We start from the raw sequence: 15,041 nt of genomic DNA, 5'->3' as shown, positions 1-15,041 counted from the left end.
TGATGATTTTTTCTTTCTCAGAAAAAGACTAGTAATTTTAGTAAAAAAAAAAAGACTAATTTATCATTTTTGAGAACAGAGTTTATTATGGGATACATGAACCGATGGGCACCCATGAGCTACCTCTATCGGACACCACCAGCCCTCTACTCTACCGACACCACCGTACATACACAGCTTTCAGGATTTCAACCATAGTGATAGTACATATATAAATTCAACATGTAGTACTACATGTGTAATTGGTGATCCAATGTAATTGACTTTTAAATAAAGGTCCCATGTAATTGGCAGTAACTCCAATAATATGGTCATCAACTCCTCTTCTTCTTGGTACAAACTCATCATCGAAATTTATTCATAAACAATGGTATCATTGAAAAGAAGAAGAAAAACTCCAATAATATATGGTCTTGTAACAAAATAAAACTAATAATATCATGGCAAAAGAGGAAGGTAAGAAAATAAAAAAGGAGATTTTTTAATTTATTGATGGAATCATTTGATTTTATAAGTGAATCTTTAATAGCCATTAGATCAAAATAAATTCAATGGATATTAATGAGTGTAACTTTTTAAAAATTACACCGGTGTAATTTGATCCTTCCTCCTTATAATTTATGTATTTAAGTTTTTGTTTGTTACATGTATATTTTCTATATTTAGAAACATTATGTTAATATAAGCCAATTTTTTTATGAGATATTATCATTTTTTTATGAGAAACAATTATGGTTGTTATCCTCATACAACTAACTCTCAATTAATGATTGTCATACAATTGATAATTACTCGGGTGATATTGCCCTACATGATAAGATATCTATAACAATATATAAAGGAGATATGAGAGTTTGAGCTGTTTTTTTTTTGTCAATTTTGCCCTTAACTTCCTTTATGACTTTTTAATTATTCCACAATTGCTCTTAACTTCCTCTAATTACCTCTCTCTTTTTTCTTTTTTTATGGTTTTCCATCTATATCTATTTCATACTATATATATATGAGTCAGGATCCGTTGACACCAACTAGTTTGACACCAAATGTTACACCTCTCAATAACGTTTTAACCGATATAAATTTTATAAAATCCACCGTTGGATTGAAAGTTTACATCATATAGATCATTTGTGTAAAATTTCAGACAAATCCAAAATCATTTGATATGCTATTGAGACACATAAAGATTAACGGCATTTAAAAAAATACAAAAACCGTTAATTTTGATGTATCTCAATAACATATCAAATGATTTTGGATTTATTTGAAATTTTACACAAATGATCTATATGATGTGAACTTTCAATCCAACGGTGGATTTTATAAAATTTATATCGGTTAAAACGTTATTGAGAGGTGTAACATTTGGTGTCAAACTAGTTGGTGTCAACGGATCCTGACTCTATATATATATATATATATATATAAAGAGAATTCATGAATTTTGGTGTAGACTTTTCATAATACCAAAATTACCCTTACATTTTTTTAGTAGCAACGAAAATCTTTTATTAACAAACTCACCATAACATAAAGCACATTTTTTTTTAGCAGTAAAAATATTTTATTAACAACCTTCATTGCTGAAATTGTGACCCATCTTCATGCATTTCTAGGGTTCCCTTTGAGATTATGGAGTCTACAAAAGTTATCATCTCTTAAAAAAGGAAATGTTTGTGCTAATTTTCTTGCTTGACTTTGGTCCTTTTGAATGAACATCCCTAAGAATGATTTATTTTAGGAAGTAGTTGATTTTCTTGATTGTTTTTTTTTACTTAGTTGAAAAGATCCCAATACCATTCTGAGGCAACACAAAAATAAGTGAACTACAAGGTAATATTAATACTCATAAACTCAAGGATTTAGCTAACAAACCTAAGCACAATGCTAAGATGATCAACATTCATGACATAATTTTTGTAAGTCCTGATTCCACCTAAACATGCTCAGATTTATAGAGCATAAACAGTTGTAGCATGGTTAAGAAACAACCCCAAAAAAAAAAAATTGTTGCATCACAAAACTCAAGAAAGTATATGCCATAAGACAATTTGGATTTGCAAAATTGTGTCCTTTAAATAGAAGTGGATAAGTAAAATGATTATGAGAGTAGTTCTTGTACTGAATGGTCTTCAATCCCCAAAACAGGTGACCTGCATCCATCCAAAAGTTGCACGTTATTTATTAGTATGCGATACGAAATACTAGAAAGTAAAACCATGCAATTTATTCGGCCTAATGCCTGGAAAACATTAAGTCAAACATTAAACCACTATTTACTCTGAAATGTTGATTTCACATGTACACATCCAACTCTTTACAAGTATACCATAGTACTTAAACTAAACTTCACCCCAATCAACAACAAATCACAACACCTAAAAAATTTAGCTTCAAGCTGGTGTCCTCTTAGTTAATTCTCTAGAATAAGTGCCATTTTCTCTTCTTTGTTGGAGAAATGAAGAGAACAGCTTACTATTTGGCTGTTGAAAGGTGTAGAAAACAGGTTTAATTATAGAATTCCTTAATCCTAGAAATTTAAAGGTATGTTTGGGAACTGAAAGAACATGATAAATGATCATAAAATACATCAATCACACTTAATTTATTTTTAAAAACATTTTCTAGTGTCCTAAAAAAAAAAGGCAAAATGAGAGTGACAATCATGAGATACGGGATGAAGGTCAGCCAAAAATAGAGCCAAGGCAATGGAATTTAGATATATATTGAATGTGATGTCTGAAATTGAAGTTTAAATTCAAATAAGGAAGAACATGTATAGCATACAATATATGTATATGCAAACACATGTAACTTGATGGACCAAGTGTTGTTATTCAAACATGTGTAGCGGTGCATAATTTCTAAATATTCAAACAAACGTGTGCAATAGTGCTGATGCGCATGTATCATTTCCCAAAGGAGCTCTACCCGAAGAATATCATTTTGGAAAAACCTGGACTTATAAGATCATCTCCAAATGGGGGGTTCTTACGCTTTAAGCAATGGTACCTATTAGGGAGAGAGGATTCTCTCCATTGACATAATGGTAAAAAAAAATTCAACACTTGATTTGGAAAGAGAGAGAGAGAGAGAGGCGAAAAAGAAAAAAGGTGAATTCAAGGGTGACGATGGGCACACTTGAGAAACATCAGAGAAAAAAATTGAGACAATACATTCTCTCTATTTGGTACTCCCACTGGAGGGGGAAAATTGAGTATCTATTAGGTACCAATTCGACTACAAACATTTGCTATCCTGTCAATTCTCATTAAAACATATCTTTGCAGGACTCGTTTAAAATTATTTAGAGTTATTGATGAGATGTATGTAGAGTTATTAGTGGAACCTTTTTAAGAGGTGCTGGGTTCAAGAAGTTGAGTGCTTATTATGTACTATTATTAAAAAATTATAAAAGAATGATATGTACACATGAGACCCAAATAAGTACTCTGAAATTGGGGCTCCCTTGTGAATGCTAAGATCTTAATATCAAGAGATAATTGTAGCATCGGTTAGTTAAGTCATTTCCAACTTTCTGTTTCACCAAATCCTGAATGTAGTTCTCCATTCTTAAATACTTAGAAGTGCTTAGAATTATCTTGAATACAAGAAGACAGCTAGTGGGAACACCAACAGCAAATCAACCAAATTGATATTTGGATATAAAAAAAACTTATTGGCTTGGCACACAAATTTTGAGAAGGGGAAATAAGCAAATAACAAATAATTAAGAGAAATCACAAATTGTCAAAGTTTTGGAATATGGACTAGAATTCTGAACAAACAGTTCAGAATTGAAACCAACATGTGCAACAAAATCATAATGTTTTAAATTGCATCACAAAGACACAAAGTCTTTCGTCAAAAAAAAAAAAAAAAAAAGCACAAAGTCTTGATTGTGGTTGTAATGTAAAGGTTTTAGGAGTCTACACAACTACCATTGTGGTCACACAAGCGGCAAGCCACATTTGTCTATAATTTCTGGCAATATAGAGGATCAAAACATAATCACAACTGCAATTCAAAATACCGACAAATCCTCTAAATTACACAATCATAAAGGAAGGCTATTGTAAGACCATGCCACGATAACAAGGGGAAAATCTTATCAGTATGAACGAAAGCAAAACAATAAGCATCCCAAAATCATTTCATAAACAAAAGCCAAGCAAACACATATGACATTAATAAAGCAAAATAGAGCAATTACCTTTTAAGCTTGACCCTCAATCTTCTTATCTTCCCCATCATTGGTACCAGAAGCAGCAGCATCTACACCATCAGCATCATCAGCACCCTCTGATTGTGGTTGAACTTGCTCCTCTTCAGGTATTGGTTCCTCCACATAGTCGTTCTCAAATGCATCACCTGGAACCTCATAAATCCTAACCTGAGGCTTAGTTGGATCCTTCACAAGAACATATTTCCCCTCATTCAATTTCATGCACAAGTCCACAATAGACTTCACAATCCCCCACATATTACTAGGATTCAAATTAATTTGTGCAGCAAAATCCTTAGGTTTATATCCAACCACACCCAAGATCACATGATTAAAATGATCACGAGGATGAATCCGAGAAACATATCCCAATTTCATCATATCAGCACTTGCCAAAAGAGCTTGTGCAGTCCATTTAGCCAACTTATTAGCATTATTCTTAAGTTCAGTAGCCAAAACAGCACCTCTTTGTGTCTCCAACTTCTGCCTCCAATCAACACCAGTATACTTAGGATCAAACTCATTCAAAGCATTCAAAGTAAGGAAAGACCTCTGGTTATTAAGCTCAACAACACTATGAACCTCACACCTAGCAACAAGATACATATCATTATCAAGCTTCCATCTCCTATACCTATAACCAACAGAAGCAACTTCTTCACCCTCATTAGCAAAAGGATTAGGCTCTTCAAAAGTCTCCTTTTTCCCATCCCTAATCAAAACCTGCTGAGAGAAATTCTGATTAATATAAGAGGCCTCAACACTAAGAGAATGAGCCGAGTTAATATCATCTTTAGCTTCAGGCAATGGCTCCTGAGAAGTTTCATGAACAGAAAGCAAATCCAACTGCGACCCATCACGCTTATCAAAGAAAAGCTTATTCCCAACACGCTGAACAACAATATCCCATGAGTAAACAGACCTAGGAGCACACATAAGAGTGGCAAGAATAGCATCGGTAGCAAAAACCGTAGCTTTATCTTCATTAGCGAGTCTACGAATAACAGGGTCATCAGTGGTGGTAACTTTGAAGAAATTCCGATTCTTGAATCTCTCAAGACGGCGTTCACTTTTGGGAGCAATTCGATCGTAGGTTCGATCGTAACCCTCGAGAGCGCCACAGAGGAGAAGATCTTCGGGTTCAGAGACGGAGAATGAGAGTTTTGTGAAAGTGGAGAATGGGATCTGCTCGTGCATATTCCATTCCGGTTGAATATCAACCGATGATTTGAAAAGTTCACGGCGATGGTTACTAGGGTTTGAACGATTCTGATAATGGCGATCGCGACGAGCTCTTTCTTTCTCTTGTTCACGTTTTCTAGCTTCGACTTCTTCGTCGCGGCGCTGAGGGAGCTGAAGTTGGCGTTGGAAGCGCCATTTGGGACCGAATTTGGGACGCGGTGGGGGTTTACCGTCGACGAGACGGAAAGAGGAGTCGTCGTCGGCGAAGGCAGGGAAAGAAGCGTCGGAGGTGAAATCGAAGGCGGAATCGGCTGGGTTTTTGGATCGGGTAGGGTTGAAATTGCGAGTCCAATCGGCGATTCGACCTAATTTGTCGGAACGGGAGAAGGGAGCGAAAGGGACGTTGGTGTTGTCGCCGGTGGAATCAAGTGGGCCCCATCCGTCGGGGTTGAACGGAACGGCTCCTAGGTCGAATTTTGCAGCTGGCATTTTCAGTGAACAAAACTAATCTCAGAAACGAAACGAAACACACTCTGAGAGATAATAAAGTCAGGAACAAACAATGTTTACTGGGCCAAAAGCCCAATATAGACATATGCATTATATTTTTCTAATCAACCTAAAATAAATATTTATTATTCACACCTCCTTTTGTTTCTTTACTTTTTCACCATTCAAGTTTCAACACAATTTGTTGTTTTTAAACTCAATTCATTTTGATTGGATGATTCTCTAGTCCAAGGTAGACAAGATTTTAGGATTCAAAAACCAACCAGTGTATGAATGTTTATGTTTACTTATCTTTAAAGGTACTGATGAGACTTTAACTTAGCTCTCTCAAATTTAAGATCTATTTTTTTACAACTAGATCAAGGCAGAACCACCGACAAATAAGCAAATGTTAAAACACACAGACAAATTTTATTTTTTAAACAATACAACAAATACATTTTGAAAAGAGTAGCATTAGAAAATGCATTCTTGTCACTAGTACAAATCAACAACAAAATTAATCAACTTCATTTTACATAGCATATAGCATGGGTTCAACACACTAGTAATCTTCAAATAAGCAACATCAGAAATATGCATTAGGGAAAGTACAAGTACATGGCAGTAAAATAATTGACACTTACATGTAAATTGAATTTAATGTTTGAAATAATTGTTGAGTATAAAATGCATTAGTTTTGTTCATGCTGTTTGAAATGTTGTATGTAGATGTGACACTAGTTCTGTTATTCCCTAGGGTCTTAATGTTTCATTATAGATCAGGGAGTATTGGTATATATGACCAAAATTTGTTCCTTTTTTCTAGTCACATACAGCATGAATTTGAGAGCAAATCGAATCATTTGCCAATCTTTTTTCAGTTTCACTTTGCTTGATGTATGCACAGCAATGTTGGGTGAAGAGGAATGGTTGCTAGGTCCTGCTCCATCACTATTAAAAAAGGCATATAATTGTTCCAATGAGTTACTTCTTTCAAATTGACCAGTTTGTGATACTCCATCAAATCCAGATAATATATTCCCCTCTTCATACAAGTATGGTGCCATTTCAGGTTGGCATGAGTTAAAGCTTGTAGGATCAGTATTCAGTAAGTCTGGAGGATAGAATTACGATATTAGCAACAAGAACAATAACCAAAAACCCACAAAGTATTTGACTCTGACACGGACACGTCTACACTACTACTAACGACTGATGTCAAAACATGGTGCACTAAGACCGATACACATTTTGAATTAGGATCGGTATTCAGTTATTAACGATGAATCTTTTGAAATGCATCCAAAAGTGTTTATGCAGAATATAGGTGTATGTATATATAAAGTACCTTGCGGAGGAATTGAAAAGTGAAATTGTTGCAGTTGATCATGGCCACCATATTGACATTGTGCAGTTTGTATACATGTCTCCACCAAACCATGTGCTGTTGTAGTATCAATTGGCATTTGTTTCAGATCATTCAAATTTTTGTAAGCATGTTGCTTAACTCTTTCCTCCTCCTCATCATCATCTACATCACACTCTTTGACATGTGCAATAATTTTCTTCCATGACTTCTCTGCAATCTTTCCTATTTTCTATTTTCCCAAAGCCAAAAATCATATCAAACAACTAAATTAAAAACTTCATGAGCAAAAGTAGAAAATCATTATTCCACACACAATAGTATAATTTTTTTTACCTCTCTTAATGAAGCTTCATTGGTTTTGTACAACTGCAAAAAATCCTTAACACATTTTATTCCGTGTGAGGCCAACTCCGTGTGAAGTTTACCATCTTTACGTATTCCTCTCAGGCGCCATACCTCATCATTCATTGATGGACGATCGTGTTTCTTGTAAGCTGAAACGATCAAAAGTCAAAACACATGAAAATGTAAAATCAAAGTCAAGATATATGCTTTACATTTTTAACAACTAATTACTAACAATTGTCATTTCATAAAAATAAAATAGACCAACATAGTCAGAGGTTTAGGACTACCCTTTCCTCGAACATCCAGGACTCTAAAAGGTTCGCTTCTGCCTTCCCTAATATCATATCCAATTGAATTAGATCGGACTATTTTAGCCCCTAACCGAAATTCTTCGGTTCTTCTCTTAGATATATCAGTAAACTCTAGATTGTTGATGAAAGCAACTCCATCTTTTAGTGTAATGACTTTATCTTCTTTCAGCAGTGGTCCTTTTCCCTCTCTTGGAATTACAATTTGCTTATCAAATTCCTTAGCAGTCCAATCTTCTTTTCCAAAGTCACCTTGTAGGACACAAATTCGGATCTTCATCGATGAACCCCCATCCCTCACTATGTGCAGATTTCCAGCATCGTGCAGTTCAATTCGAAGTGGTTCACCTCCCTCAGCTTTGATTTTGGATTGTGTGTAATTTTTTTTAGGCAAATTGTTCTTGAAGCACAATTGCAAACCTCTTGTTCCAAATGGGTTGACCCGCCTGTTAAGGGTCAATCCACGACTAAATTGGAAACACAAACAACTATGAATACAATTTGATTTTGCTTCTTGAATTGATTCTAATTTAAAGATGAAATAGAAACAAATGGAGAGACAATATACATACCTTGGGGCTAGGTAGCGGTCGAGCATTGGTGGAACCACATCTCGAATCTAATTGAGGAATAAAACATGACATAGAGTTAGTTAGTTAGTTCGTTAATTAGGTATACTATAAAAATCTTGAAGTAAGGAAGAAAAGCATGAAAGTGAATGGTGGTTACTACTACCACTTTTCGAAATGAGTGTTCAATGCAAAAGGCAATGATGTTGTTGTCATTGGTGGCACTACGACTCAAAGTAGTGCTACACACAATAAATCACAAACAGAACAAGTCAAGTCAAATAAGAAAAGGAACATCATGAATTAGATGAAAAACAAAATACTAGTAAAACAAACAAACACATACGGAAATAAAGGGTATTGTTGGATCTCTTCTTGTTCTGGGTTGCCATGTTTGATTCTCTTAGTACTAGTACTAGGAACATGAGATGTCCTCTTCGAAGATGCCATCAAATTCCAATATTGTTCCAATAACTTACAACTCAAAATTAGTAGTATTACTATATTAAGTGAACAAATTCTGATGGTTTTTTTTTTTTTTGTTACAACTTATAACTATAGTAAAGTGATGATCACGCTCAAATCAATCCGTCTTTATGTAGTATATATTATGATTATTATTAATTCATTAATAGTATATACTATTTGGTAAAAAGAAAGAGCACATGAAATTTCAAAAGAGTTAAGAGAAGCAACCCAGTCAACAAACCGTGTGTAATGTAGTACTATAATACTATTGACTTACGCGTAACTAACTTAACTCACGGCCCTTAACTATTACTCCCTCCGTCTCAAATCCTTAATTTTTTTACCTTTTTAGTTTTGTCCCAAAATTTTAGTCCTTCTAGAAAATCAATGCACATTTAGTGATATTTTACCATTTGTACCCTTACTAGAGTTAAAACATTAATTAATATATTTTTTTTCTTAATAAAGTAGGGGTAAAAATGACTCTACTTATCATTTTTTCTCATTTCTTAATCTCCGTACAAAACTCCAAAAGAACTAAAGTTTCGGAACGGAGGGAGTAATTGATTATATGTAAGACTATTTTACTGACGTCCCTTGACTATTTATTCGACGGTTACAGTTAATAGTATGTATGAAAAAATATTTATCTACAGAGGTTAATTAAACCCTTGAAAAAATTTCAGTTTAGTCTCGTAGTTGCACGGATAATGGTACTTTTTAATTTTTTATTTATTTATTTTAAGTTTGTATCAATAAATCTCGTCATATCTCATTTAATCTAATAATAAGATTTATGTTTAAATATGAAAACAGTCCTGCAATTACGCATTGTTTTGATTTTAGCCTCTGCAAAATCTCAAAACTTTTAAAAGAGTTATTGAGCTGAATTTTTTGATGACATGTTCCATTTTTGATGATTTGGCATATGCTGAATAGGATTTGTTGATGATGTGTCCCATTTTTTATGACGTGGATTAATACATATATGAGTTAAATATGTTTTTTGTCCCTATAGTTTCACAGAATTTTCGTTTTAGTCCTGAAGTTTGTTTTCACACTTTTTAGTTCCTGACTTCACTCAAGGTTTTTAGTCCTACTTTTAATCAAACTATTGTACACTTTCACATTTTTGAATGATGTTTTATATTCATGTTTATAATATTATAAGAACATCTCCGGTAAAAATTTAGATTTTTTTTAACATAAGATGAATTATTTATGAATTTTTATGTGCAAAAAACTAAAAAATTCATATTTAATTCATTTCTTGTTAAAAAAATAATTAAACTTTTGTAACAGAGATTCATATAATGTACTAAACATGATCACGGGAAAAAAATTTAAAATTTCAAATGATATGCACGAGTTGAACGAAAAGTAGGGACTAAAAACTTTGAGTGAAGAAACTTCAGGGACTAAAAAGTGTTAAAACAAACTTCATGGACTAAAACGAAAATTCTGTGAAAGTATAAGGACCAAAAACATATTTAACCCTACATATATTTTTCATTTGATTCTTAATTTTAAAATTAAATTTTCCGGTTTTTAGAAAAATTAAATTAAATTAAAAAGAGGAAAATAGAAAAAGGGAATCACGAGCAACGATGGTGGTGCGGCGGCGGCGGTGGTGTTTAGAGACGGAGGCGGCAACGACTCCTTCCTCCCTTCTTTCTTCATGTTCTGTTTGCTTCTTTTTGTTAAATTAAGAATTAAATAAAATATCTATGTATTAATCCATGTCATAAAAAATGGGACATGTCATCGATAAATCCTACTAAGTATCTGCCAAATCATCAAAAATGTAACATGTCATCAAAAAATTTAGCTTAGAGACTCTTTTAAAAGTTTTGAGATTTTACGGGGACTAAAATCAAACATTTATTTTTACATGAGTTAAAATCAAAACAACGCGTAATTGTAAGAACCATTTTCATATTTAAGCTTAAGATTTATGAATCTAAAAGTGGAATTTAACTTTTATATGATGCAAGGCTTATGTTATAATTTCTTGAAAATTTGATTTTACTGTACAGAAATATTTAGTGATGTAACTTGTTGATTTACTTTTCATTTATTTGTAATTATATACTCCTTCTGGTCCTAAATATAAGGAAAAAAATTTGTTTTTTAGATTCATTAAAAATCTAATGTATTTTCATTGAGAATCTAATTTATTTAGTTCATAGTATAGGCTAGATACATTAGATTCTTAATGAATCTAAAAAGTAAATTTTCTCTTATATTTAGGACGGGGAAGTATGTATATACTCTCTTGATTCTTAATTATAAACAAAAATCAATTTTTTAGACTCATTGAATTATTGATGTATCTGGAGGGAGTATGTAGATACTCCCTCCATTCTTCTTTTCACTTTTTCACCATTCAAATTTCCACACAGTTTGTTATTTTTTAACTCAAGTCGTTGTGAGTGTATATCTTTTCCCGATCCAAGGTACGGAAGAGTTTAAAGCTCAAAGAGTATATTTACATTATCTCTCTTCAAAAAACATTAATAGAACTCAAACCCAAAATTTTATTGAATTTAGGATCTGTTTTTTACTACTACATCAAAAACCTTGGAGTTGTACTTTTTTCATTTTGTTGAGCAAATGTTAAAAAAAATAAACAAATTTTATTTTTTGAACAACACAACAAATATATTTGAAAAGAGCATGCATTCTTGTCACTATTACAAATCAACAACAAAATTAATCAACTTCATCCAATTGTATAACAAATTTTTACACAGCATATAACATGGGTTCAACACTAGTAATCTTCATATAAGCAACATCAGAAAAATGCATAAGGGAAAACACCGGACAGTACAACTGCTCATTGGGTATAAAAATAAAATAATGGTAAATGTTAACATGTGACTCATGGCACAGGATAAACAACTTAATATAAAAATATTTTTTTAAAAGTTGTTCATTCAACTTTTTAAAAGTTAAATTGTTATATTTTTTAATATAACTATTCTACTTTTGTGTTCTTAACATGTGCCTTAAGCTACACGTTAGTTAAACTATAAAATAATCCGACACTAATATAAGTCGAGGTTCTTGTTCCCTAGGGTCAGGGAGTACATATGAACCAAAATTCGTCCCTCTTAGTCACATACAGCATGAACCATTTGACAGCTGATCGAATCTTTTGCCAATCTTTTTTCGGTTTCAAATTGCTTGATACATGCACAGCAAAGTTGTGGGAAGAGGAATGATTGCTAGGTCCTGCTGCATCAACATAAACAAAGGGCAAAGGATTTGCATTTACTTGTTCCAATGAGTAGCTTCCAAATTGAGTAATTTGTGAGGCTCCATCAAAATTATATGCTTCAGAGAAATTATATGGTGGCATTTCTCCCATTGGTAACATTTGGTTATAAAATTCAGAGCCTATGTCACTCTGTGAGATTGAGGTGGATGGCCACATTTCTGGTTGGTATGCAAATGATTGGTTAAAGCTTGTAGGATCAGTATACTGGCCTGAAGGATAGAATTAGCTAGGATATTAGCAACAAGAATAATAATCAAAACCCACATTGACTCTGACACAGACACGTTTATACTATTAATGTCAAAAACATAGGACACTAACACCGATACATATAATTATTTATTATAATTAAATAAAATATGAACATTTTTATAAATCTATAACTTGAGAATCAAATCAATACATATATGTGCATGTACTACCAAGATATGATAGTCTTTCATCATCATTCATCCATTTACTCCCAAGAAACTAGAAATAATGTAATCAAATTTAACGTCTTTAAGCATCTAATTTATAACATCTTTAACTCTCGTATATGTGTTTGAGATGTGATCGGGAATTTTAAAAGGTGTCAAACCAAAGAGTTTTTTTTAGGCATTTTTTCGGAATTGCTGGACAGGACACATGTCGTACGGGTGTCATCAGATCCAGGGACACGTCTAATTACAAAGGTACTTGTGCTTCATATAACACAACTCTATCGTTGAGGATGTCGTACAGAAGCATTTAGTGAAAAATATTAGCAACTGAAAGTGAAAATTAGTAGTTTTGAAACACAGTTATGCACCCTCCTCGACAAGACTCGTCACGTAGACTACTTGAGACTTTTTCAGTTTTTAAAGATCAATCTTTTGAAATGCATCCAAAAGTGTTTCTGCAGATTAGAGGTGTATATATAAAGTACCTTGCGGAGGAATTGCAAAGTCAAGTTGTTCCAGAATTTGATCTTGGCCACCATATTGTGCAGTTTGTAAACCTGTTGATGTCTCCACCAAACCATTTGTTGTTGTATCAATTGGCATTTGTTTCGGATCATTCAAATTTTTGTAAGCATGTTGCTTAACTCTTTCCTCCTCCTCATCATCATCTACATCACACTCTTTGACATGTGCAATAATTGTCTTCCATGACTTCTCTGCAATGTTGCCTATTTTCTATTTTCCCAAAGCCAAAAATCATACTATATAGTATCAAACAACCACATAAAAAATTTCAAGAGTAAAATTAGAGAAGCATTATTATACATGCAATAGTAAATTTTTTTTACCTCTCTTAATGAAGCTTTATTGGTTTTGTACAACTGCAAAAAATCCTTAACACTTACTATTCCATGCAAGGCCAACTTGTCACGACGTTTACCACCTATTCCTCTCAGACGTGATACCTCATCGTTCATTGATGGACGATTGTGTTTCTTGTAAGCTGAAACGATCAAAAGTCGAAACACATGTAAATGTAACATCAAAGTCAAGATATATGCTTTACATTTTTAACAACTAATAATTATCATCATTTCGTAAAAATAAAATAGACCAGCATAGTCAAAGGTTTAGTACTTACCCTTTACTCGATAATGCCAGACCCTAAAAGGTTCGCTTCTACCTTCCTTAATATCCGATCCAATTGAATTAGATCGGACTATTTTAGCCCCTAACCGAACTTGTTTGGTTCTTCCCTTAGATATATCAGTAAACTCCACGTTGTTGATGAAAGCAACTCCATGTTTTAGTGAAATGACTGTATCTCCTTTCAGCAGTGATCCTTTTCCCTCTCTTGGAATTACAATTTGCTTATCAAATTCCTCAGCAGTCCAATCTTGTTTTCTAAAGTCACCATGTAAGACACAGATTTTGATCTTCATTGATGAACCCTCATCCCTCACTATGTGGTGATTTTCAGCATCGCGCAGTTCAACTCGAAGTGGTTTATTTCCCTCAGCTTTGATTCTAGATTGTGTGTAATTTCTTTGAGGCAAATTGTTCATGAAGCACAATGTTAAACGTCTTCTTGGAGATGGGTTGACCCACCCATTAAGGGTCAAGCCACTGCTAATTTTGAAACAAACATCACATGAATTAGTTAGACTATAAAATTAGCTTGAAATAAAGTAAGAGTGCTACACAGAATAAAGCACAAACAGAACAAATCAAGTCAAACAAATAAGAAAGGAACATTTACATGAATTAATTAATTAGATGAAAAACAAAATTCTACTACTAGCTAGTAAAACAAACACATACGGAAATAAAGGGTGTTGTTGATGTTCTGGTTTGCCATCATCATGATGTTTGATTCGTTTAGTACTAGGAACATGAAGATTCTTAGTACTATCATCATCATAAGATGTCCTCTTCGATGCCATCAAATTCCAATGTTCCTTCCACTCAAAATTAGAAAAGTACTAAGTGAACAAATTCCAATTGTTTCTTTGTTTGTTTGTTACTTGCAGCTTACAATTACACTCAAGCTCAAATCTTTACTTATTTATAAAAGAATAAAACGAAAAAGCACATGAAATTTCAACAACCAAATTAAGCAACTCTTTTTGTTTTTGTTTTTGTTTTTATGTAGAAAGAAAAAAGCATATGAAATTTCAAGAGAGATAATAGAAGCAACTAACTTATCAACAAACCGCGTATACTGTACGGACTGTTGACTTTGACATTTGAGATTGCATTGCATTGTAGGCGTAAACAACTTGTTAACTAGCGAAGATAAAATCTTTGTACGAATTGATCTGTACTTAAGTATTTAAATCAATATATAGATAAGATAAGTTTAAAGGATACTCAGC

The 15,041-nt window shown here is 33.2% G+C and overlaps 2 protein-coding genes across 6 annotated transcripts; both read right to left on the bottom strand.

Annotated features, from left to right (window-relative positions):
- Positions 1 to 1,818: 1,818 nt before the first annotated feature.
- Positions 1,819 to 9,103, bottom strand: LOC123890982 (eukaryotic translation initiation factor 3 subunit D-like). 3 transcript variants are annotated; one of them, XR_006802989.1, is made up of 8 exons: positions 8,840 to 9,103; positions 8,660 to 8,735; positions 8,497 to 8,543; positions 7,904 to 8,391; positions 7,602 to 7,762; positions 7,248 to 7,497; positions 4,214 to 7,013; positions 1,819 to 2,153 (listed from the first exon to the last, which is right to left on the bottom strand). XR_006802989.1 is itself a non-coding variant. In XM_045940757.1 (2 exons), the coding sequence occupies exon 1, from the start codon at positions 5,894 to 5,896 to the stop codon at positions 4,217 to 4,219; it is 1,680 nt and encodes a 559-aa protein (XP_045796713.1). In that variant the 5' UTR covers positions 5,897 to 7,013; the 3' UTR covers positions 1,819 to 2,153; positions 4,214 to 4,216. The 3 variants fall into 3 exon arrangements, 1 of the variants encoding a protein (XP_045796713.1); XR_006802990.1 differs by having other exon boundaries at positions 7,904 to 8,370; positions 8,840 to 9,093; XM_045940757.1 differs by lacking the exons at positions 7,248 to 7,497; positions 7,602 to 7,762; positions 7,904 to 8,391; ... (1 more) ...; positions 8,660 to 8,735; positions 8,840 to 9,103.
- A 2,570-nt stretch (positions 9,104 to 11,673) lies between these two features.
- Positions 11,674 to 14,981, bottom strand: LOC123890981 (calmodulin-binding protein 60 C-like). Of its 3 annotated transcripts, XM_045940756.1 has the most exons (6): positions 14,488 to 14,838; positions 13,808 to 14,295; positions 13,515 to 13,669; positions 13,245 to 13,401; positions 13,152 to 13,202; positions 11,674 to 12,453 (listed from the first exon to the last, which is right to left on the bottom strand). In XM_045940756.1, exons 1-6 carry the CDS (start codon positions 14,607 to 14,609, stop codon positions 12,044 to 12,046), a joined length of 1,383 nt encoding a protein of 460 aa, XP_045796712.1. In that variant the 5' UTR covers positions 14,610 to 14,838; the 3' UTR covers positions 11,674 to 12,043. The 3 variants fall into 3 exon arrangements, with proteins under 3 accessions (XP_045796712.1, XP_045796711.1, XP_045796710.1); XM_045940755.1 differs by having other exon boundaries at positions 13,152 to 13,401; positions 13,808 to 14,292; positions 14,488 to 14,981; XM_045940754.1 differs by having other exon boundaries at positions 13,152 to 13,401; positions 14,488 to 14,842.
- Positions 14,982 to 15,041: the final 60 nt, after the last annotated feature.

The sequence above is a fragment of the Trifolium pratense genome, linkage group LG6 (genome assembly GCF_020283565.1).
Source record: "Trifolium pratense cultivar HEN17-A07 linkage group LG6, ARS_RC_1.1, whole genome shotgun sequence".
NCBI classification, from domain to species: Eukaryota; Viridiplantae; Streptophyta; class Magnoliopsida; order Fabales; family Fabaceae; genus Trifolium; species Trifolium pratense.
The sequence above is the reverse complement of the archived record's forward strand: the minus strand, read 5'-3'. Positions and strand labels throughout refer to the sequence as shown.